General features: G+C 45.8%; 1 protein-coding gene across 2 annotated transcripts in view; it reads left to right on the top strand.

Annotated features, from left to right (window-relative positions):
* Positions 1-25972, top strand: part of LOC135203115 (zinc finger and SCAN domain-containing protein 2-like) — a 157302-nt gene that overhangs the window by 49958 nt on the left and 81372 nt on the right. For both annotated transcript variants that reach the window (XM_064232748.1, XM_064232749.1), the window contains exons 6-7: positions 5849-6135; positions 10619-10689. In XM_064232748.1, the coding sequence (XP_064088818.1) occupies positions 5849-6135; positions 10619-10689 (358 nt within the window). The remainder of the gene's footprint in view (positions 1-5848; positions 6136-10618; positions 10690-25972) is intronic.

Genomic DNA, 25972 nt, shown 5'->3' with positions numbered 1-25972 from the left:
TAAATTTGAATTTAGTATCCTGCCGCTCGTGGAAATCACGGCTCTATAATTGTTCGGTAAGTATACAATAAAACTTCATTTTAATAATGAAAATTTCATTTTTATTTATTACCTACAACGTATGTTGTTTACCTGTCTATTCAGTAAATAGCTGTCTCTTACCCACCACCAAGGGTGCCAATCAGCTAAGTATATATCTGACAGGGAAGTTGAATGTACAAAAATGATATTGGTGTTGTACAATAAAGTTCTGTACATACTTACCTGGCAGATATATACGATTAAATGGCCCACCCAGCCTCCCCTTAGGAGACAAGTGGCAGAGAAAATCTGATTAGGAAACGGGAATGGTTCCTATTCCTGCCACCCAGCGGCAGGGCGGTAGATCACCTGACCTACCTGTAGCGTGTGCCGCGAAATTCGAATTTCTGTCGGGGACGACGGAGTCTATAGTTAAGTATATATCTGCCAGGTAAGTATGTACAAAACTTTATTGTACAATAACAATATCATTTTTATTTCTTGTCATTGTTGTTTATGGTATTATGAATAACATTAAGGGAGTTAAGTTATTGGGCCTTTGAAATTAAACAAAATAAGGTAAAATATACTGAAGCAAAAGTTAATGTTAATACAGAATGAAATTGGACAGACAATCAAGACATTCAAGGTTAGTCTAACACTGATTCATACTTTGTTGATGTAGCCTACAATATACAATTCGTTATGGTAATAAATTTATCATATCTACATAAGTCAGTGAAGTAAATACAGTATCAGATGTAAACTTTTCACAGAAAGTAAAAAAAATTATAAGATAGGCAGATACAAATGCTCTGAAATTGATTGTGTAAGTTCGTGATTGATTTTGGGCTTGTGCAAAGCCAGTTGACAAGAGATTTCTGGTAAAATTGCACAAGTTACTGTGTGTTTTCAACTGTCTTATTTTGTTGTGTATTACTGTACCATAAATTGCACTTTTTGTTTTCTTTCTTTTTTTAATTGAGGCTGTTGGAGGTATTTGATAGTAGGTATACTACAGCCATACTGAAATTTTGAGGGGGCAAATGAATAGGTATATAGTACTTTATGTTCTGTAAGCAGTTGTAAGGTAACAGCCAAAGATAGGTATAGGAAAGGTTTATTTTTAATTGTATAGGACCTGTGTCCAGTATATTTTAAGTAAATACTTTTTTCTTCCAATTTAGAATTTGGTCCTTAGTAAGGTTACCTCAGGAAGGTTAGCAATTAGTTATCTGTGTTATTATTATTATTATTTTCTATCACAGTCCTCCAATTCGACTGAGTGGTATTTATAGTGTGGGGTTCCGGGTTGCATCTTGCCTCCTTAGGAATCCATAACTTTTCTAACTATGCATGCCATTTCTAGGATCACACTCTTCTGCATGAGTCCTGGAGCTACTTCAGCCTCTAGTTTTTCCAGATTCCTTTTCAGGGATCTTGGGATCATGCCTAGTGTTCCTATGATTATGGGTACAATTTCCACTGGCATATCCCATATCCTTCTTATTTCTATCTTCAGGTCTTGATACTTATCCATTTTTTCCCTCTCTTTCCTTTCAACTCTGGTGTCCCATGGTATTGCAACATCAATGAGTGATACTTTCTTCTTGATTTTGTCAATCAACGTCACGTGTGGTCTATTTGCACATATCACCCTATCTGTTCTGATACCGTAGTCCCAGAGGATCTTTGCCTGATCGTTTTCTATCACTCCTTCAGGTTGGTGCTCATACCACTTATTACTGCAAGGTAGTTGATGTTTCTTGCACAGGCTCAAGTGGAGGGCTTTTGCCACTGAATCATGCCTCTTTTTGTACTGGTTCTGTGCAAGTGCCGGACATTCGCTTGCTATGTGGTTTATGGTTTCATTTTTCGTATTGCACTTCTACATATGGGAGAGATGTTATTTCCATCTATCGTTCTTTGAACATATCTGGTTCTCAGGGCCTGATCTTGTGCCGCTGTTATCATTCCTTCAGTTTCTTTCTTGAGCTCTCCCCTCTGTAGCCATTGCCATGTGTCATCGCTGGCTAGTTCTTCAGTCTATTTCATGTATTGTCCGTGCATTGGTTTGTTGTGCCATTCCTCTGTTCTGTTTGTCATTCTCCTGTCTCTGTATATTCCTGGGTCTTCGTCTACTTTTGTCTGATCTTTTCTACCCATTCCGTAACCTTTTACTTCATCTGTGTTTCTTCATGTGTCGTTGTTTGATACCTCATCATCCATGTCATCTTCTGTGGCATCGTCTCTCGGTACGTCTTCTTGTAATTCATTGCCGTGTGTCATTTCCATTTCTTCTCTTTCTGTTTGGGAGAGCCAGTTCTTTTTCTTTATGTTTCTTACTTGGTCTGCTAGCCTCTGCTGTGTTTGGCAGGTGTTATTCCTCTCATTCCAGATGTTGACGAACCTTCTTCTATATCCTCTCTCTGTCGGGTTACTTCTGATGTAGCATCTCCATATTTCCTTATTTTCTTTTCTTGTCCATTTCTTCCTCTGATTTGCTTCTGTAGCTCCAGTCTCAGGCTGTTGGTTACTGTCGTTGTGGTGTTCAGTTGCTGGATGATGACCTCCAAGTACCTGACCGTCTTCCCCTTTAATTGCGCTGAATACCTGGCTGCCGGATGAAGCTCCTCTGTTGCCAGAGGTTCCATTTACGTCGTTGTTGTTTAATCCTTCATTTCTTTCTATCATTGCTAAGTTTTGCTGTTTAACCCATAGCTGGACCCTACCCCATCAGGAAGAGGTACTCATTTACAACTGAGTAAACTAAGGAAATTATGGTAAAGATCCTTTCCCAAGGAATCAATGCCGAGGAGAGCGGTCACCCATCCAACAACTGACCAGCCCCAATGTTGCTTAAGCAGTCTATTGACAACCTAACCCACTCTGCCACAGTGCCACACATTATTATTATTATTATTTGTTTTTTTATCACAGTCCTCCAATTCAACTGGTGGTATTTATAGTGTGGGGTTCCGGGTTGCATCCTGCCTCCTTAGGAGTCCATCACTCTTCTTACTGTGTGTGCCGTTTCTAGGATCACACTCTTCTGCATGAGTCCTGGAGCTACTTCAGCCTCTTAATTTTTCCAGATTCCTTTTCAAGGATCTTGGGATCGTGCTTAGTGTTCCTATGATTATGGGTACAATTTCCACTGGCATATCCCATATCCTTCTTATTTCTATTTTCAGGTCTTGATACTTATCCATTTTTTCCCTTTCTTTCTCTTCAACTCTGGTGTCCCATGGTATTGCGACATCAATGAGTGATACTTTCTTCTTGATTTTGTCAATCAACGTCACGTGTGGTCTATTTGCACGTATCACCTCATCTGCTCTGATACCATAGTCCCAGAGGATCTTTGCCTGATCGTTTTCAATCACTCCTTCAGGTTGGTGCTCGTACCACTTATTACTGCAAGGTAGTTGGTGTTTCTTGCATAGGCTCCAGTGGAGAGCTTTTGCCACTGAATCATGCCTCTTTTTGTACTGGTTCTGTGCAAGTGCCGGACATTTGCTTGCTATATGGTTTATGGTCTCATTTTTCGTATTGCACTTCTTACATATGGAAAGATGTTATTTCCATCTACCATTCTTTGAACATATCTGGTTCTTAGGGCCTGATCTTGTGCTGCAGTTATCATTAATTCAGTTCCCTTTTCGAGCTCTCCCCTCTGTAACCATTGCCATGTGTCATTGCTGGCCAGTTCTTTAGTCTGTCTCGTATTATTATTATTATTATTAATATTCTTATTACCGGTACGTATTATTTTTTGTCCCTATGGGAATACAGACATGCCTCTTAAGAGGAGAATATCTTTTGTGAATAGCTGAATGCTTGAATGAAAGTAGTTGTAAGATTAGGCTGCATGGGGGAGCCAGCCAAACACCAAGCTTGTCAGACAACACTTGATCGTTCAACTGTGTTATGTGAAGCGCTACTGCTGTCACCTCTCCCTTGGATGAATGCTAGTACTACCTTAATATCTTTGAAGATAAAGATTTAAAGCTATTCTATTATCAATGGGAGATGGGAATGAAGATAAAGATTGAAAGATTATCAATGGGAGATGGGAATGCAACATTTGCAATGTTTCCATTAGTAGTACGTATAAGATGGAAATTTATCCTTTGCTGTAACAGTTGAACCATATAAAATTTATACGTCAAATTTGGCATTTGTACTCTATTAACCCTTAAGAGCCAAGCTTAAAAAAAAAAAAAAAAAACATATGCAGCACCCCAGGCTGGGGAAACTTTCATGTCGGCCAATTTGGGAAGAAAATATCAATGGAAAGAGGAAGACATGTAAATGCACATGGCTTAAGAAAAGAAGTTCTGAAAAGATTGTCCCTTCGAATTTTTTGGAAATTCTTTCAAGGCTATACAGTAAATACAGCCTAACTGTAAATAAGATAATTTTAAGCTTATTTTACTTGTAAAAAAAAAGAAGGCTTCCTGTATAATTTAGAATTGCAGATCCTAGTTTTGTATTAACCCCAAAGAGTCAGGCTAAAAAAATCAATGTGCAGCACCCCAGACCAGGGAAACCTTGAGGTTGGCCAATTTAAAAAAAGAAAAAAAAACCATCGGTGGAATGAGGAAGATATTAAATGCACAAGGTGTAAGAAAGAAAATTCTAAAAAATTTTCCCTACCTTCTATGAGAAGTTGAAAATGACTATACGGTATTTACAATCCTTATAGGGCCTCTTTTACAAGACAATCAGAAATTTTGCTAAGTTGTAATTTTTTTTCTAATTAATTACTTTATTTCATTTTGTAAAATTATAATTACAGCTCATACAATATCAAAACAGATAAGAACCAAAATCAGTAACAAATTCTGAGTATATTTGTTGGAAAATATTTACAGAGATTGAAGATGCAGTAACATTTTTGGATTGTAAAAGTTTTTCTAATATTTCTTTGCACTTTTCATAGCAAAATTACAATTATAACTAACATACTATTCTAAAAGATAAAAACTAAAACCAACAGCAACCCTTTGGTATATTTATGAGCAAATTTATAAAAAGACGTCATGAGAGAGAAAGAGAGAGGCAGTACGTCTCCTTGAAGTCAAGTACGCAACTAAGTCATGAGCCACCTAGAATCACTGAGGTGAGCCTGTCTAAAAGTTCCGTTAGTTAATTTATGGGCTATTAGAAGTAATGAAACTTCTCTCCCACCCGATTCCCCCAAATCGATGGCGTATAATATTGATGCTCACCATTAGTAGTAAACCTGTCCACTACCCAAAACCTGTTATTGCTACTCATATGAGGGTTTCCATCCATTAAGGGCTAATGAAGCTAATTTTTAAAATGAGGTTAAAAGTGAAGGCTAATAAATTTCCAGTTCCAAGGGCATTTTGTTTAATTAAGATATATTTACAGTCAGGATCATGTCTAAGGTCAAAAGTCAAATACATAAGAATTTTTTTCCATAATTTGTAATTTGGCTACAAGAGATTGCACCTATATATTTGCCAATCATACGTCACTCATGAAGTCAATACGCAGAGCAAGGTGAAGGTCCAAACTAGAGGGCAGTAAGAAGTTTGACAATAATGAGGGCAGTGTGTTTCCCAGATGCATCTTGTTTTTCCATCCCATAATATGTATGACAAAGGATCTCAATATTTTTTTTTACTTTTACATTACATAAAAAGATACTAGTAAGACCATGTGTATTCCATTTTACATATGCTGAAATAATTTTCCAAATAAGTTACCGTAAAATTTTATTCTGTTTAAGTTTTTTCAAATGGTGTTTTGTCAACTTCAGTCTTATTTCAAACAATTATTTCTCATGTGAAAACAGATACAGAGATACAATAGCAGGACAAGACTTTGAAAAGCTACTTGATGTCAGTGTGAAAGAGGAATACCAAGAAGAACGCAACATGGATGACACAGATGCCGACTACAGGTATAATGGCACTTATATCAAACCCTCTTTGTTGGGAGTCATTCCTGAAGATTTTGGCATAAAGGAAGAATTTGAAAAAGTATCAGATGATGGCACCAGCATTATAATAGCTGCTGAACCTGCTGAACAGCCCTCAGATCTCCCAGTTTCTGTTAATATTGAAGTAGATTTTCAGGAAGGTAAGATTTCTATTTGCTGCTGTTTCATTATGCATAGGAAGTGATTTTTGTGTTGTGCACTGAAAAATATGCTGGACACAATTTTAAGAGAAATACAGTATCTTTACTTACATTAAATCTAAAAATATGTTTTTAATGTTTTGATTCTATCTCTTAATCATGTAATTTTTGATATGGAAGAAATCTTCCATCTTCTTACATAAACTAAACAGGTAAAGTCCATTTTTAAAAAGAATTAAAGTTTTGATTTCTACCATCATCTTGGCTGATGCTCCCCAGTTCACCATATAGCAAAAGATAAACTGTGAAACTGAGCTTTTTTACTTATCAAATTTAAATGAATATTCCTCTGCAAGGTTTTAGTTTGTAAACTTGAATAATATATGCCACTTTCTGAAATAATTAGCTGAGTCTTACAACGGATGTACCTCAATGGGTCGATCCAGTTTATATTTTGTTTTGTAACTAAGGGCAGTGACATGAAATGTTCTCAGACAAAACTTTTCTGAGGGAAGAAGTGGATGACATTAGTAGCATGACTGCATATATAGGTGGGTAGTGCACATTTGCACTGATTTTCATCTGGTCTTAGCTGTTTAGTTGGTTAAGTGTAGTTTAGAAAATGGTGGATGGCAAGGATGTGGGGAGAAAGAAAGAGGGGAAAAAAAAAAAAATTATACAGGCGGTCCCCGGGTTACGACGGTTCCGGCTTACGACGTTCCGAGGTTACGACGCTTTTTCTTAAATATTCAATGGAAAAATCCGTCCTGGGTTACGACGCTTGTTCCGAGGTTACGACGCTGACGCTTCCGACACTCCGAGTTAACGACGCTTTTAAAAAACTCATACTATGATAAAACTCCTTTATAGTTTAGCACAGTATATTAATAAAAAATAAGTTTCTGGTTAGATTACAACATTTTGAGGTTATGATGATTTTCGACACTTTTTATGTCGTATTTTTCTGTTTTTTAGTGACGCCTCATATGCGGAACTAGTTTCCGAGCGAATGAATACATACTAGCTTGCGGTGCGCAAGGTTTACATATAACAGTCCAAAAGCACAAATAATGAAAAAAATCATTGCTTGTTTCCAGTAATAATAACTAAACGAAGTTTCTGGTTAGATTACAATGAGAGAGAGAGAGAGAGAGAGAGAGAGAGAGAGAGAGAGAGAGATAGAGAGAGAGGAGATGAGGAGAGAGCATATTTGGAGAGAGAGAGAGAGAAGAGAGAGACGAGCGGAGGAGATTGAGCAGAGAGAGAGAGATAAAGAGAGAAAGAGAGAGGAGAGAGAAGAGAGAGGAGAGAGAGAGAGAGGGGGCGTCTTTCCGACGCTCCGAGTAAGGACAGAGAAGTGTTCGTTTCGTTAAACGGCCTCTGACTCATGCCAGTAAATGTTTTGTTGATACTAATAATATAAGCCTATTTAAAGATACGTTTACTTTAATTAGTCTATATGATACGTAAATAGTAATCAACTGTTCTTGTAGCCCTCAAGATTTGGCAAAATTGAAGTATCCAAAGAGAGACATTATCCAGTACACTGGAACCTTGACATACGAATTTAATTTGTTCCGTTACCATCGTCGTATATCAAAACAGTTGTATCTCAAAGCATTTTTTCCCATTTAAAATAATGTAATATGTATTAATCCGTTCTAGCGGTATGAAACCACACCTAAACACAGCTAAATTACATATAATATACACAATTTATACACAAATAAACGAGTAATAACACACATAATGATAAAATAACATAGCAATGTGATAAATGATAATAAATGTTAATAAAATCAATTAAAAAAAAGAAAGGAATTTTACTTACCACAACGAAAGATGACGTGAGGCCAGCAAGGGGAAGAGGTAGGGAAGGGTGGCAGGGAACGATTTGTTCTCTTTTTATTTACGTATGTACACTAATAACTACGTAATAAAAACACAAATGAAATAACATTGCTAAACTAATTTTTATTTTTTTATTTTAATCAGTTTGTAGTTTTAGAAATAATGGTGATGCCTTTGGAAGGTTTTATGCTTTGCTATAATTTCATGTTTTGCTTCCATCGAAATCATTTTCTTGGGTTTTTTCTTATCACCTGCTTTGTCTTTAGCTTTGAGACCCATGGTTAATAATAAAATAGACAAAATAACACGAAAAATAGGCGCAAATACAACGAACTAAACAACGACGTGTTAACATGCAGCACCAACAAACAAACAGACTGAACGCCATTTATCGGTTGCCTATACAACTAACACTCATCGCAAAATCGTATCTCAAATATTTCGTTGTATATCAAAGCTTATATTTTCGCAAATTTTCTGTTGTATCTCAAAACATTCGTATATTAGGGCAATCGTATGTCAAAGTTCCAGTGTAATTTGATCAGAGAGAGAGAGAGAGAGAGAGAGAGACGCCTTGGCAACAATGGTCACCATCTCGGGGATTGACGTAACATTTATTTTCTGAACAGATAGGACAGAGAAGTGTTCGTTTCATTAAACGGCCTCTGACTCAGAGCAGGAAATGTTTTGTTGATACTAATATATAAGCCTATTTAAAGATACGTTTACTTTAATTAGTCTATATGATACGTAAATAGTAATCAGCTGTTCTTGTAGCCCTCAAGATTTGGCAAAATCACTCCAGGTTGTACATAAAACTTCAAGAATGTAGTGTCACCAGAGGATTACAATAGTTTTTACCTTCAAGAACCAGCATTCTTTTATGAAAATAACTCCAGGTTGTACATAAAACTACAGGAAACAACATGTAGTGTAACCAAAGGATTACAAGTAAGGTTTTTATAACTTTTTATTAGTTTAAGACATATTTCCAAGCGTCGTTCCGGCTTACGACGATTTTCGGCTTACGACGCGTCTCAAGAACGGAACCCCCGTCGTAACCCGGGGACTGCCTGTATTTGTTTCCTAACCCCATTATTGTTCATAGGTGAACAAACCCTCAGTCTTAACAATAGGATAGTTTCTAGCGCCTAGCTGGATCCAGTTAAATCGCAGATGCTTTCATCTGCGATTTGACCGGATCCAGCTAGGCACTAGAAATTATCCTATTGTTAAGACCTCAGGTTTGTAGCTATGAAAAATACAAATTGTCTTAGAAAATTTGTCATTTTAGCTCCCAAAACTGTATGTAGGTGGGAATATTAAAGTTTTTAGGTCCTGAGGGCAATAATTGAGAGGTAGAATGTGACTGGATAATGAGATAAGATCCATTATTGTGGTTATGAAAATTTGGTATTGAAGGCAAACTCTGAAAAGGGAGGAACATAGCATAGTTGTCATTACACAAAAGAAATGGATTAGAAGATATGAGAATCCACAGTTAGCGAAGCTATCAAATGGCACTATCAGTAAAGAATGCTAATTACCTATGTTTCTATCAAAGTAGATATCTGCTAAAACAGGCAGTCTACACCTAAAAGTATTTATGAACTCATAAAGGTGGGAGTAAGATAAAAAATTGCTAGATGTTTTCTGATGAAAATTGTACTGGTACTTACATTCACTTTGGTGCTAGCACTGGATAGGAATCTGAAACTGTTAAATTGCTATCGCAGTTAAGATCACACTCTCAGAAAAAGAATAGCACTAAGCTAAGGTAAAAATTGATTATGGAGAGTGGAGGAAAGGAGAAAGCTAATCACAAAATTCAAATGTTACTACTTGCATGATCTGGGAGCAATGTTTTAATGGCAATGCAGACAAACAAAGCATATACATACAGGCAGTCCCCGGGTTACGACGGTCTCGGCTTACGATGTTCCGAGATTACGACGCTTTTCAATTATATTCATCAGAAATTATTTCCAGGGTTACGACGCATGTTCCAGAGTTACGACGCCTACAAACGCTGATCTGGCAGATGAAATATGACACCAAAAATGCAAAATAATCAATATTTAAAGGTTTTTTGATAAAAAATGCAATGAGAATGCAGTTTACATAGTTTTGAATGCACCCAAAGCATTAAAAATAAAGTTTTCTTAGGATTTTTGACAATGTTCCGGCTTACGACGATTTTCAGCTTAGACCGCGTCTCAAGAACGGAACCCCCGTCGTAACCCGGGGACTGCCTGTACTAACTTTATACGTACTATATCTGAAACCAGTTGGACCTCGCTGCAAATGTGCATTACGTACTCACTCATGCAGTAATACTAAGTCCTTTGTTAGGGAACATTTCATGACAAACATATTGGGCTGTATAATGATTTGGTTTGTTATGAAATAAGTACTTTACATTCAGTTTTATTAAAATCTTTTGAGGAAGTGATGCTTTGCAAATTTTAAAGGTGAATCCACCAATCCAGTAACAATGATCTTCATAGGTTAACGACACCATAATAATCAGAGAACACTTCAAATTATTGTTCATATTTTTTATTTTAGTAATTAAATATGACAGGGTATTTGTCACCTACTATTTCTAATCAATAAAACATGTTAATTTCAGATGGTAACATTACTCTGCGTGGTATGGAAGATTTTCCACGTGGGAGAAAGCCATTGGTTCCATCGGTCCAGGTAAAGGTTGCGTATTGTCATTCTATCTCATAATTTATGACAAATTTTCATGTTATTGTTGCAGCCATTTTTTTACTATAGTACTTCATAATTGTTCCGACACGGCATACAAACCTTCGGTCCTTTTACAATAGGAAGGTACTAGCGGCAGCTGGATAGGTCGTAAGCTTTCGAACAAGGGGTTCGGTAGTTAACTGCTTGTCCGACAGGCGCGCGCGCGCGACTGGGAGGTAAACAATTCACTTTTGCTTTCGGCCTCACAGTGGATGGACGTGTGTGTTCGACGCTCTCTGCCCGCTGCTCGTCGTTTGCTTTCTGAGTATTTGGTTGTAATTGTGTATGAAAGAGTATTGTAAGTACAATCATTCTCTCTTTGCATAATAATTACTGCCGTCAATTGAATTATGATGGAATCTCCTCGCCTCGCTACCCCAAGGAGACTTTGCCCGGGTATCGAAGGGCGTAAATGTGGGAAGTTTAGATCGTTCCCAGAGATTGACCCTCATATTTTTGTGTGCTCGGTGTCGGGGGCGCGAATGCACCCGGGCCGAGCCCTGTGATGTATGTAATGACTGGTCGGAGGCGCAGTGGACTTTGTATGAGGGCAGGAAGAAGCGAAGGCCTGCAAAGGAGTCGTCGGAAAGCTCTCCCGCGACTCCTTTGGTGACGGACACTTCGTCTTCTTTCCTGCCGCCCGCTCAACTTCCACGTCTCGCGCCTTCCCCTTCGGGGGGGGTGTCTAGTCCTTCTCCTCTCCTGACGTGTCGAGTGTGGAGGAGGGCGCTAGATACCCTGACGTAGAGTTGTACTCTGGGTAGAGGATCCTTCTAATCACCCGACTTTTGCCTCCTCAGGTGCGGTTGCCGTGAAGGATGACCTCGGACAGGTGTGGGCATCGTTGGGGCTGCAGGGCGTGCCGAGTGTCCAGGGGCTGCTCTATCATCTCGCTGGCTCCGTGGCGGTCACTCATGCAACGGTCACAACCACCACCACGACCCTTACAACACCCGGCTACGCGTCACCTCCTCACCTGGTGTACACCCAGCACGCGGTCTCTGTGACACCCACAACATCGGTGCAGGGGCCAGTCGCCGTAACTCGGGGGAGTGTGATGCCGCACCTGGGTTTGCCGTGCTGCCGCGACCGGACTTCATGTGCCCGAAGAGCTCGCCCCTGGACCTCCCACCGGTACCGAGGACGTCTGTGCCGCTGGTTCGACCACCTGGACCGCCCACACAGCCTGCCGTACCTGCCGTGACCACCGCTGCTGTTCCTGTTTCTGCTCCTGCCGTCTCGACTGCCGTTCCTGTGATGCTCGCACCTGCTGATGTTGTTCCTGTTCCTGGCGCCGCTGCTCCCGATGCTGGTCTGTTCGGACAGGTACGTCCGGGCCCTGTTGCTTCGGCAACAGCAGCCCCGGCTCCGTCCTGGATGACAGATCTGACGTCGGTCCTGAGGAGGTTGACGAAGAAGAAGAAGAAGAGGAGGAAGGTGTCGTCGTCGTCTTCATCGTCTTCTTCGTCGTCGTCGTCGTCTGCCGCCTCTTCCCCTTCTTCTTCTAAGGCACCCCACCGCCTAAGAAGAAGAAGGTTGCCTCCCCCCCCCCCTAAGAAGTCTCCTTCGGGAACTTCTAAGGGCCCGTCTCGCTCCGGTGAGACGGGGGGTTCTTCCGCTGGTCGCCCTGCTCCTTCGGGAGCAGGACCCGTCTCTTCTCCCGCAAGGAAGAAGACTACGGGGACCAGAGGGGTGCCGGCTAACACCGGCACTTCCTCTCCTGCTGTCAGTGGTTCGGCCACAGCAGCAGGATCCGGCTCGGCCGCTCGTTCGCGAGAGGTACCGAGTGTACGGTCGCCTAACAGTGACCGTGCAGCCAGGAACCAGACCTCTGAGTCCGCTCAGCGTCAGGTTCACGGCACGGAGCGGAAGACTGGTGACAGCCGCTCACGCGGCTCTCACCAGACCAGCTCTCGCTCTCACGGCGAGCAGCTGGCTACCCGGTACCGGGCGGACGTGGACGGTCCATGACCGGCACGGGCTGAGGCTGGGAAGAGGTCCCCCCGTTCGCCGGCACCAGCCACGGCTGGTACCAGCGAACTGACGCACCGTGAGGATACGCACCGATCTCACAGTGACAGTGGAGCTCGCCGGTCGCCTGACCGTCGCTCTCGCAGAGAGCGATCGGGTACGGCGACCAGCACCAGCTCCTCTGACACACGAGACCGGGGCCGCTGTTCTCGGTCCAGCCGTTCTCCACAGCGAGACGGCTCGACTAGGTCTGCAGCTCGATCACCACCGCGGGTTGGCGATCGCCTGCAGTCCTCCAAGCCCACTGGTTCTGCCAGCGAGCGAGAGGGAGCGTCAGGTCTGCCTCTCCCATACCTTCAACCTCCTCGGGTTACACCGGGAGGGGCGAGGTATTGAGGAGTGATCGTGAGGGGTGCGCCCCTCAGGATCCCGCCACGTCGTCGTACGTACCAGGCTCGGTTCTCGGACCAGCCAGGTCGTACGCACAGGTGGTTGGAGGAGACCGAGAGGGGGCTGTCGCTGCTCCTCTCCTTGAGGGAGGAGGGTCTCGGGAGATGCTCCTGTTTGAGGGACTGGACGGTTCCGACTCCACAGGATGCTATTCACGCCCGAGATCCAGAGGAACTTTGCCGAGGTTATTGCGCTGATTCGTCAGCACAACGACCTCGGGGAAGGATCGCCGCTCCCACCATCCGAGCCCACGTCCCGGCTCGAGTCGTTCTGGGGCCCGAAGAGGGAACCCAGACCGACGGTGGGTTTGCCGCGTTCACAGCTTGCGGACTCAGTGCTGGACCAGGTTGAATCGCTTTGGTACTCCGGAGGGCCAAGACGGTTCGCTCAAGTCTGGCAAGGTCGAAACAAGCTGCTTCCACCTCTTGCTACGACAGCGGCTTGGTTTTACGCGCCATCTGAAGACCCGATGCCGCCCAAACAGGTCAACCCGGAGTTAGCTAGGCTGACTCCGGGTGTGTCTCTGCAACAGCTCCTGTCCGAGAACCTGTGGTTCTCGCAGCAAGAGGCACTAGGCCTGGAATCTACCGCCATGGCAGCTTTCCAGGCCGTCTCCTGGCTAGATCTGTGGTCCCTCACAGTATCTAAGGTCGCAGCCAACTCCGGGGGAATTTCTCGCCCGAAGAGGACTCGGCCTTCAGGAGACTTTGCCAGTCTGGGGGAAGAGCCATCTCCTTCCTTGCCCACCAGACGGTGAACCTGTGGGCCAACCTGGTTCTCCGACGAAGGGACGCTGTCCTTACTCGGGTTTCCAGGGCGGCCGGGCGTGAGGCGGCGTTGGGGCTTCGAAACGGACCTCTACGGAGTTCCACGTCTCTCTTCCCAGGAGAGATGGTGGACGCTGCGGTGGACAGACGGCGCACTGATGACAGTGACCGTCTGGTTCACCAGGCAGTCTCGAAGGCTTCCTGGGCAGCCTCGGAACTGCGGCCAAGTCTAAGAGCTCGGCTAGCGCTTCCTCGGCTGCTAAGACGGTTGCTGCGTTGAAGCCCCGAGGAATGACTCTGTCTTCTTCGACTTCTAGCAAGGGGAGCCGTAACCAGCCCTCCTCCCAGCCCTCCTCATCCCGTGGAGGCTCTGGGAAGAAGTCGAAGAAAGGGGGGAAACGCTAGGGACGGCGTTCCCCCTCACCTGCTGCCGGAAGTGGGGGGGTGCCTGGCCAGCCATTGGGCAACTTGGCAGCGCTACGGCGCCGAGACCTGGATTGTAGATGTCCTTCGGGAGGGATATCTATTACCCTTCGAATCTCGGCCACCCCTCACCTCCAACCTGGTCCAACAGCAGTCGTACGTTCCAGGGTCATCGAAGGACGTAGCACTGAGACAGGAGATCAAGACCATGCTGAGCAAGAGAGCGGTAGAGATCGTCACGGATCAGTCACCGGGCTTTTACAGTCGACTCTTCCTGGTGGAAAAGTCTACGGGAGGCTGGCGCCCGGTGATAGATCTCTCTCCCCTGAACCGGTTTGTTCGCCAGACCCGGTTCACGATGGAGACGGCACGCTCAGTGCTCGACTCCATCAGGGAGAACGATTTCATGCTTTCAGTGGACTTGAAGGATGCGTATTTCCAAATACCCATTCATCAGTCCTCCAGAAAGTACCTACCGCTTCATCCTCGACGGGACGGTGTACCAGTTCAGGGCACTGTGCTTTCGGTCTCTCAACCGCCCCACAGGTGTTCACGCGAGTGTTCACTCTGGTGTCTGCTTGGGCCCATTCGCACGGGATACGTCTGATGAGGTATCTCGACGATTGGTTAGTCCTGGCGAGCTCCCGCTCGCAGTTGCTACAGGACAGGGATCGACTGCTCGAGTTCTGTCGCGATCTGGGGATCGTGGTGAACTTCGAGAAGTCCGATCTCGAGCCCAAGCAGAGGATGAAGTACCTGGGTATGCTGATCGACACCTGGTAGCAGGGCGAGTCTTCCCCGCAGACTCGCGGATCAGCAGATTCAGGGAGGCAGCCAACCAGTTCCTGTCTCGGCAGGAACAGGTAGCTCAGCGATGGCAAGTCGTGATCGGACACCTGTCGTCACTCGAGAAGTTAGTCCCTCACGGGCGTCTTCACCTGCGGTCTCTTCAGTGGAGACTAAAGGAGAGTTGGTCGCAGGCGACGGATCCCCCAAGCTTTCCAGTGTCACTGACACAGGAGGTGAGGCAGGACCTAGCCTGGTGGCTGGACGACAGGAACCTCTTAAGAGGAGTGCCTCTGCGCACTCTCCCCCCGGACATGCAGCTGTTCTCAGACGCATCGACCGAGGGATGGGGCGCACACCTGGAGGAGTTGCTGACTTCAGGAGTGTGGGACGAGAACGACAAGCACCTTCACATCAATGTACTGGAACTCAAGGCAGCGTTTCTCGCTCTCCAAGAGTTTCAGGACCGCTTGATGGGACACTCAGTGGTGTTGATGTGCGACAACACCACGGTGGTGGCTTACGTCAACAAACAGGGGGGCCTAGTGTCTCTCCCGTTGTACCAGTTGACTCGGCAGGTGCACGAGTGGGCTCAGGCACACTCAATAGAGCTGTCGGCACGCTACATTCCGGGAAGAGGAATGTAGTAGCAGACACGCTCAGCCGTCGGGATCCAGGTGATAGGACCGAATGGTCTCTACACCAGGACGTGGCGGAAAGGCTCTTCGACCTGTGGGGGCGACCAGTCGTGGATCTGTTCGCCACCCGGCACAACAGGAAGCTCCAGGTGTTCTTCTCGGCCGTGCCGGACCCATGGGCAGCTGCAGAGGACGCTCTTCAACACCCGTGGGACAACCTCTTCGCCTATGCCTTTCCCCACCCCCGTTCAGCCTGATTCGCAAGGTGATCAGTCGAGCACTGGTCACCCCGAATCTCAGGATGATCCTGGTGGCTCCCAAGTGGCACAGGCCATTTGGTATCTGGACCTGCTGGCTCTTCTCGCAGGAGAACCGAGAGAGATTCCCCCTTGGCACAACCTTCTCGCCCAGCCACACGTCGCAGCTGACCACCGAGCAGTCCAGTCCCTACGTCTTCACGGCTGGCTGTTATCCACCATCTCTTGCGAACGAGAGGCTTTTCTCGTAGCGCAGCAACAAGAGATGGCTGGAAACGTCCGTCAGTCCTCTGCAGCTGTGTACCAGGGGAAGTGGGCCGTCTTCTGTGGTTGGTGTCGTAGACGGGGTATATCTCCTCTCAGAGCCACTCTTCAGCAGGTAGCGGATTTCCTCGTTTTTCTTCGCGAGAGAAGCTCCTCTCAGTCCCCACAGTTAAAGGATACAGAGCCGCCTTGGCGCTCGTCCTGAAACTGAGGGGGTTGGACATCTCGAACTCATTCGAGATCTCCTTGCTTATGAGGAGCTTCGAAAGGTCTTGCCCACCCAGGGAACTCAGGCCCCCTGCGTGGGACGTGACTCTCGTCCTTAGGAGTCTGACTCGAACACCGTTCGAGCCACTCCGAGAGTCGTCAGACAGGGATCTGACCCTCAAGACCCTCTTCTTGCTGGCCCTGGCATCGGCGAAGAGAGTAGGGGAACTTCATGGTCTTTCCTATGATGTACGACACTCCAGGGGATGGGGATCTGTGACGCTCGATTTCGTCCCGAACTTCGTTGCGAAGACTCAGAAACCGTCGGTCCCTGACGACAGGTTCGAGTCATTCACGATTCCCTCCCTATTGGACTTCACCGATAATGATGCGGATGAGATGCTGCTTTGTCCTGTGAGGGCGCTACGGCGCTATCTGAAGAGAACTCGACACCTCAGGCCTGAGTGTCGACGCCTCTTCGTTAGCACCGGGGTTACCAAGAAAGAAGTATCCAAGAACACTCTTTCTTTCTGGCTGCGTGAGGTCATCAGGAGGGCGTATGAGGCTGATGGTAGTGACGACATCCGTACGTCCCGTCCGAGAGCTCACGAAGTCAGAAGTATTGCCCCGACGTTGGCGTTCCGTAAGAACTTCTCCGTGGCGCAGGTCCTGAAGGCAGGGGTCTGGTCTAACCAGACTACCTTTACGTCCTTCTACCTTCGGGATATTGCCCACAGGTCCTTGGATACGTTTTCCTTGGGACCCGTGGTGGCTGCTCAACAAGTTGTGTAGCTAACCCAGACCCTCGCAGGCTGAACAGCATCGAGTCCTGGTGTGACTGTGTGGATGGATGTGTGAGTGAGTGAGTGACTGGCTCTCTCTTCCCATCTTTTCCTTCCCCTCTACCTGTGGGCAGAGGGCCATGGTCGTCACTACGCTGGATGAGGACGAGATGCAGGTGAGCTATATGACAGAGCCCCATCCTATCCCTTTCACTAGGGATAGGAGCAGAATATCCACCACTTCCTTCTACAAGGGGGGGAAGTGGATGCCTACAAGAGTCAAACCATGACTTTATATTTGCTCCTGTACAGGAACAAGTTCTTACATTGCTGGTACGAAGAGATACGCATGCCTCTCTCTTAGTACTCGGTCCAGAGGTCTGACCATTGATCCTGCGGTGCACACCCCGATCAATCGGACAGAGGCTTGGATCCCTCCCTCGCTCTTACGACCAGGGAGGCTTCCAAGGTTGGGCGAACACCAGTCTGTTCACAAAAGACTCAGATTCACCCACCAAGAAGTGAGTCTTCCTATTGTAAAGGACGAAGGTTTGTATGCCGTGTCGGAACAAATGACAATTTGTCCAAAATTGCATTTTTCCTAACTATACAAACCTGAGGTCCTTTTACACATAGCCCCACCTCATGCCACCCCTCACTCTGCAGTTTTTGCTTGGGCCAAAGCAAAAGTGAATTGTTTACCTCCCAGTCGCGCGCGCGCCTGTCGGACAAGCAGTTAACTACCGAACCCCTTGTTCGAAAGCTTACGACCTATCCAGCTGCCGCTAGTACCTTCCTATTGTAAAAGGACCTCAGGTTTGTATAGTTAGGAAAAATGCAATTTTGGACAAATTGTCATTTTTCTATGAGATCTGGGAGTAGAGGCTTTGACATTACAGAGACGCCTTTACACACGTAAGGCTTGGCATGAGTAAATTCGGAAAGTACAAAAAGAAAATGAAAAGTATGTAGTCATAAGTAATGCCCCCCCCCCAAACATTTTTCCAAATATTTTTAGTTGGCATGAGGCATTAAAAAGGCATGGCATTTCGTAACTTCTTGTATATTGCCTGGGCGATAACACAGAACAGCCTATGTGCTTTTGATCAGTTTGACAATGACTTGAAATGACTAAAATTATTATTACAGTCCTTTATTTATTATTGATTTTTGTACATGAACTTTCCTGCCAGATATATACTTAGCTTACGTCATGACAGAATTCAAAACTCGCGGCAAATGCGACAGGTAGGTCAGGTGATCTACCCCACCCGCCGCTGGGTGGCAGGTGTATGAACCAATCCCCCTTTCCATTCAATAATTTTTCTGTCGCCGATGTCGACTACATCTGTTGCGATAACCTACTCAGAGTTTTGGAATTTATTACTCGTTTTCGCCCTGGATTGTTTCATCGGACTTTTGGTGAAGTACCTGCTCCTTGGCTTGGCATTTGCGATTTGTGGACGGTTTTGGATTATTCTTTTGATTATTCTTGGAATTTCATTATGTCTGATTTAGAAATTAAGAAATCAACTATGTTCAGAGTTTGTTCTGTTAGCGATTGTAAGGTGAGGCTACCGAAAGCTGCGGTAGACCCTCACACAGTATGCATGAGGTGTAGGGGGAATGACTGCTCATTTATTAACCCTTGTAATGAATGTGGTAATTTGAATGAAGAAGAATGGAAGGCGCTTTCTTCTTATGTAAGAAAGCTTGAGAAGGACAAGGTTAGGAAAGCTTCATCTAGGAGTTCTAGTAGGTCTCGCGCTAGCGAGTTTGAAGTTGATAACCCTGTTGTAGACGTAGCGCCTTTACCAGTTTCAGCCCCTGCTTCCTGCACCGAACCCGAAGATGCGCCTTCGGAGGTGGACACCATGAGAGCCACTATTCGCAGCATGGAGCTGAAAATTAAAGTGCTAGAAGGTAAGAGTGATAGCAATTTGTGCAGTGATCCCAGTGCAGTGGAGGGTGCGTCTGATCGGCTCCCTAATGCTTCTAGGCCTAGACCTCTTCCAGACTCCCAGACCCAGTGGAGGAGGAAAGTCGAAAGCCGCAGGAAGGTTAGGGAGAACCCCCACCGGTCAGGCGTCCCCTCGTAGCGCCTGATGTTCGATCCCAGGCTACCTTGGATCGCGCCAAGAGAGAAGTCTTACGGCAATGCTTCTCGTCTTCGCCTTCTCCTTCGCCCAAGCGTGGTTGGAGCTCCTCGGAAGCTTCTCGGCCGTCGAAGAGAGCCTGGCAGGCTTCTTCCGCTCTCCCCTCCAGCCCTGAAGTTTTTTCGGAAGATCCTGGATTGGATGTGAAGAAACCGAGGATTTCTTTGGAGTTTAGCTCTCCTAGTAAGGATCGAGCTGCGTCTCCCGTGAAGGACTTTGTTAAGTCTCCTACACGTGTGTTGGCTAGTCTGCAGGCGCAGATTACGGCTCTGGCTGACTCCTTGATTGTGACTTCTGGTCGTAGGAAGGACGTCTCGCTCCCGGTAAAGAAGTCCAGGCGCTCTTCTCCAGGCTTACGCTATTCGTCAGTAACCGCCCTCTCTCCAGGAGTGGATCGTAGTACGAGGCGCTCTTCAACGGACAGGCGCTCTCCTGCGGACATCGTTTCTCCGTCGGACAAGGGGCATGCTTCCGTAGACGAGCCTCTCCTGACAGGCGCTCGTCTCGAGACAGGATCTCTCCCGCTGGCAGACGCCAGGAGCCTGGTAGGCGTTTTTCTCATGGTAGCCGCTCTCCTTCAGGCTTTCGCTCTCCTGTGACCAGACGCCCTTTGGTAGACAGGCGCTCTTCTCCTGTCAGCCGCCCTTCGCTTAGCAGGCACCAGAGCCTGGTAGGTGCTCTTCTCCTTCAAGGCGCTCTTCCTCCCGATTTTCGCTCTCCTCGAGTTAGGCGCCGGGAATCTGTCAGACGCTTCTCGCCTGGTAGGCGCTCGTCGCCAGAGATTCGCTCTCCTCGCAGCAGGCGCCAAGAGCCTGATAATCGCTTCCCGCATGACAGGCGCTCTTCGCCAGGCAGCCGCTCTCCTTTAGACAGGCGCCAGGAGCCTGATAGACGCTTTTCGCCTAATAGGCGCTCTTCGCCTAATAGGCGCTCTTCGCCTGATAGGCGCTCTTCGCCTGATAGGCGCTCTTCGCCAGATTTTCGCCCTGCGTTCGTTAGGCGCCAAGAGCCTAGAATACGCCCTCATCCTGACAAGGAGTTTTCAGGCAGAAGCTCAACGGAAGTTATAACTTCCCCGGTTAGATGTCAGAGTTCTTCCAGACGTTCTTCCAAGGATGGACTCTCGGCTGAGGACAAGACAGCCTTTCATCGTAAGGATCGTGAAGGATCTTCGGCGGAAGAAGAACAGGATCCCTCAGAAGAAGAAATTCCTAAAGATTCCTCCGTTTCTTCATACAAGCGTTTGACGGACCTGTTGCTTCAGGAATTTGGAGACGCCCTTTCTCCTGTCGCCCCGCCCTCGCCTTTTTCGTTATTTTCGACTTCGAAAACTTCGAAGGTTTCATCCTGTGTCAGGATGAAGCCTGCAATCTCTATGAAGAAGGCGCTTAGAGGTTTTGGTGAGTGGCTTCTTTCGAAGGAAGAGAAAGGGAAGACGGTGTTCTCTTTCCCTCCTTCTAAGCTTACTGGGAAACTAGGATTCTGGTATGAATCGGGAGAACCCTTGGGCCTCGTTCTTCCATCCTCGGCAGACTCGGACTTCTCTTCACTGGTGGATTCCTCTCGACGCTCTGCCCTCATGTCTGCTAAGACGACATGGGGGATGAATGAGCTTGACCACCTGTTGAAGGGAATGTTCCGAGTCCTGGAGGTGTTTAACTTCCTAGACTGGTCTTTGGGCGTTTTGGCCAAGAAGACGCAGACCCCGGATTCCATTTCTCCTGAGGATCTTATCAGTGTTCTCACGTGTATGGACAAGGCAGTAAGCTCACTTTTCGGAGCGGGAGTGATCAAGAAGAGATCTGTGTACTGTTCGTTCCTGACGAAATCAGTATCGCATGCTCAGAGAGCCTCTCTCCTGTATTCTCAGCTCTCTCTCAACTCTTCCCTAAGAAGATCGTTCAGGATGTTTCTTGTGCCCTTTCAGCTAAGGCTACACAGGACATGCTAGCCCAGTCTACCAGGAAGCCTCACTCTTCTTTCCAAGCTAAAACCAAGAGAGAGACTCCAGTTAGGCAGGAGCCCTTTCGAGGAGTCCCTCCTGCCAGAGCTTCTTCCTCTAGAGGATTCTAGACCCACTAAACGAGGGAAGACCTTCTCTAGATCCATCAGAGGGAAAAAAGTAGTATTCAAGTTCTCCAGACATCAGTGGGTGCCAGACTTCTGAAGTTTGCCGACGTCTGGGCCCAGAAAGGGCGGACAACTGGTCACTCTCGATTGTCCGCAAAGGCTACCTCATTCCCTTCTTATCAAGACCTCCGTTGACGACGACTCCGAGGGAGTTGGTAGCCAAGTACAAAAGTACAAGGACCCCATCATGAATCAAGCCCTCTCTCTAGCAGTAGATCTATGCTGGAGAAGGAGGCAATAGAACTAGTGAAAGATCCTCATTCTGCGGGTTTTTTACAACAGACTGTTCCTAGTTCCCAAGAGCTCAGGAGGATGGAGACCGGTTCTGGATGTAAGCGCCCTGAATGTCTTCGTAGAAAAAAGGAAGTTCGCCATGGAGACAACTTCTTCAGTGTGGCGGCTCTTCGTCCAGGGGACTGGATGGTGTCCCTAGATCTTCAGGACGCTTACTTCCATGTGCCTATCCATCCTTCTTCACGGAAGTTTCTGAGATTCATGATGGGAGGGAAGATCTTCCAATTCAGGGCCTTGTGCTTCGGCCTTTCGACAGCCCCTCAAGTTTTCACGGGTTTAATGAAGAATGTAGCGCAGTGGCTACATTTGGAGGGAGTGAGGCTGTCTCTCTATCTAGACGATTGGCTGATCAGAGCAAGCTCACAAGAAAGATGTCTGGAGGACCTACAAAAGACACTGACTTTAGCAAGTTCGTTGGGGCTTCTGGTGAACTTCCAGAAGTCACAATTAATCCCCAGTCAAGAGCTGATATATCTGGGGATTCGGATGGTTTCTCCAGATTTTCGGGCATATCCGTCACCAGAGAGGATTGCTCGTTGCCAAGAGAAACTAACGACCTTCCTAGAGAAAGATGCATGCACAGCGAGGGAGTGGATGAGTCTGTTGGGGACACTTTCCTCGCTGGAGCAATTCGTTTCTCTAGGAAGGTTGCATCTCAGACCTCTCCAATTCTTCCTTTACCGGAACTGGAGGTGTCTCTCTCTAGACCTGGAATTCTCCTTCAGGATATCAAAAGGAATCAAGAAGGACCTTCTGTGGTGGACAGATCCTCTCCGATTTGCAGAAGGTCTGTCTCTGTACATGCCAAACCCGAACCAAGTATTGTTTTCCGACGCGTCTGAGACGGGTTGGGGTGCGACCCTAGGGTCAAGAGAAGTGTCAGGCACCTGGGAGGGGGAACAGTGTCCTGGCACATCAACAACAAAGAGTTGATGGCAGTGTGGTTGGCGTTAAAAGCCTTCGAGCCCCACGTCCGAAATGCTATAGTTCAGGTCAACTCGGACAACACCACAGCCTTGGCTTACATAAGAAAGCAGGGGGGGACACACTCTTTCTCCCTGTACGAAACAGCGAAGGACTTGCTGTTGTGGTCTCAGGCAAGGAAGATCGTTCTCCTCACCAGGTTCGTACAGGGAGAAAGGAATGTCAGAGCCGATCTCTCGAGCAGGAGGAATCAAGTGCTCCCCTCGGAGTGGACTCTGCACTCAGAAGTTTGCCAGGACCTGTGGAGGTTATGGGGCAGACCTCATATCGACCTTTTTGCGACAGCAAAGAACAAGAGAATAGACCTCTACTGCTCCCCGATCTCGGACCCAGGAGCAGTGTCAGTCGATGCTTTCCTTCTAGACTGGAGAGGTCTGGACGTCTATGCTTTTCCTCCATTCAAGATTCTGAGTCAAACACTCAGAAAGTTTGCGGCCTCGGAAGCGACAAGGATGACGCTGTAGCTCCATTCTGGCCGGCCCAAGATTGGTTCACAGAGGTACTGGAATGGCTGGTGGACTTTCCAAGAGCTCTTCCACAAAGAGTAGATCTGCTCAGACAACCCCACTTCGACAGGTATCACAGAAACCTCCCCGCTCTCAATCTGACTGGCTTTCGACTGTCAAAAGTCTTGTCAGAGCGAAGGGGTTTTCAGCTAAGGCAGCGAAGGCTATCGCATCAGCTAGAAGGCCCTCTACCCTTAGTGTCTACCAGTCGAAGTGGGACGTCTTTCGCCGTTGGTGCAGAAACCAGAAGCTTTCCTCTTCCAGTACCTCTGTGACCCAAATCGCAGATTTCCTGGTTTTTCTCAGGGAAAAATGCGGTCTTGCAGTTTCGACCATCAAAGGATATCGGAGCATGTTAGCAGCTGTGTTTAGGCACAGGAATTTAGATATCTCCAACAACAAAGATCTACATGATCTGCTAAGATCTTTGAAACTTGCAAGAAACCCTCGTCTCAAATTCCGAGCTGGAACCTGGATGTGGTTCTTCGTTTCCTGAGGTCCTCGAAGTTCGAACCTCCCCAGTCATCTTCTTTCAAAGATCTTACGAAGAAGGCTCTGTTTCTTTTGGCTTTAGCATCTGCCAAGAGAGTTAGTGAGCTTCATGCTCTAGAAGGAAGGGTAGGTTTCAAAGGAGATTCCGTGATTTGTTCCTTCCTTCCTTCTTTCTAGCTAAGAACGAGAACCCCTCAAATCCTTGGCCAAGGAGTTTTGAGGTTCCAGGCTTAGCTCCCCTGGTAGGGGAAGAGCCAGAAAGAACTCTTTGCCCTGTGAGGACTTTAAGATACTACCTCCAGCGGAAGAAGTCTCTTAAGGGCATTAAAGACAGACTTTGGTGCTCTGTAAAGGATCCCAGTAGACCATTGTCTAAAAATGCTTTGCCCTTCTTTATTAGAAGCATCGTGAAGGAAGCACATTTGGCTTGCGGTGAGGATCACTTCAAGCTTTTGAAAGTCAAGGCTCACGAGGTAAGAGCCATTGCGACGTCCTTGGCTTTCAACAAGAATATGTCACTCCAGAATCTGATGAAAGCAACATTCTGGAGATGCAATTCAGTATTCGCGAACCACTACCTTAGAGACGTCAAGATTACTTACGATAAGTGCTTCGCGTTAGGCCCGTATGTATCGGCGGATTCGGTGCTGGGGCAGGGAGCTGAAGCATATCCTTTGTAAATTTTTTCCCCTATTGTTTGTGTTGTGTTTTTATGGTTGTTTGAAAGAGGATGCGGGTAGGCATCTCTTTCTATTCGTATTGCTAACATTAGAATGGTTAGGTGATCTGTTTGTGCTAGAGCTCCCTGCATTGGTAGTGGTCAGGCTCTGTCATTTAAGAGGGCGAATCCCCATTGACATGATCCGACTTGGATTCTACTGAGTAAGTGGATATCAAATCCCTTCGGTAGACCCAAAGAGTCTTTTCAGCTGTAGGTCACGCCCTCGCTGTAGCTCTTCAGGCTTTGCAGACTAATAGACAGTAACTATGAAGTCTTCAGCCTTATCAGGTAAGAACCAATTTGTTATAGTATCCTACAACAGATGTTGTTTCCCATTTTTCCTTGTTAGCTCTGTCTTTTTCCCTCCACCAAGGGTGTCAATCAGCTAAGTATATATCTGGCAGGAAAGTTCATGTACAAAAATGATATTGTTATTTTACAATAAAGTTTTGTACATACTTACCTGGCAGATATATACGATTGATGGCCCTCCCAGCCTCCCCTCAGGAGACAGGTGGAAGAAAAATTATGACTGGAAAGGGGGATTGGTTCATACACCTGCCACCCAGCGGCGGGTGGGGTAGATCACCTGACCTACCTGTCGCATTTGCCGCGAGTTTTGAATTCTGTCGTGACGTCAGAGACGTAAGCTAAGTATATATCTGCCAGGTAAGTATGTACAAAACTTTATTGTAAAATAACAATATCATTTTAAAGTGTATAATACAGGTACGTATATACATTATATGTAGTACCATATCATAGTATTGTATATGTAAAAAGATTTATTAACTATCTCTGAGTTAGGCATGTAATATTTTACCCTGTAAACATTTCATTATTATAGTATTATAAGCACTGTGGCTTTCTAATGAAAAAAAATGTGTTTTTCATGGGAAATCAGTTTTTAAAAATTTTAGCAGAATTGTAAGTTTCAGGCATCATTGTTTTACTTTTTAGTTGGTCTTAATAAATATTTATTAATAGACTGAATAACAGTTAGATAGTGCCAAGAAGGAAAAAAATTTTTTTTCCAACATCAGTAATAATAGTATTAGGAGGTACATTGAAGAATTAATTATGACATAAATTTTGATGATATTGTTTAGCCAAGCTAATTGTCACCTATTACCTTCTATATTACATATAAAAATCCAGGCTTGCTAAAATATGTTGCATTCATTATTTGCCTTATAGTACATATCTATGTATATACCATACTTATGTGCATATACGTAAATAATTTTGAAAAATACACATATTGTCAGCTACCATATTTTGTCTTCAGTGTATTTTGATACTGATTATTGAATAAGGGTGAAGGTGTTTATAAGGGTTTCTAAAGGGTTTTCTGTAACTGCCATATACCGTAGTATTTGCCAGAGTATGAGATGCACCCCT

Source organism: Macrobrachium nipponense, chromosome 33, assembly GCF_015104395.2.
Source record: "Macrobrachium nipponense isolate FS-2020 chromosome 33, ASM1510439v2, whole genome shotgun sequence".
NCBI lineage: Eukaryota > Metazoa > Arthropoda > Malacostraca > Decapoda > Palaemonidae > Macrobrachium > Macrobrachium nipponense.
Note: the sequence above shows the minus strand (reverse complement) of the source record. Positions and strands in the feature narration are given on the sequence as shown.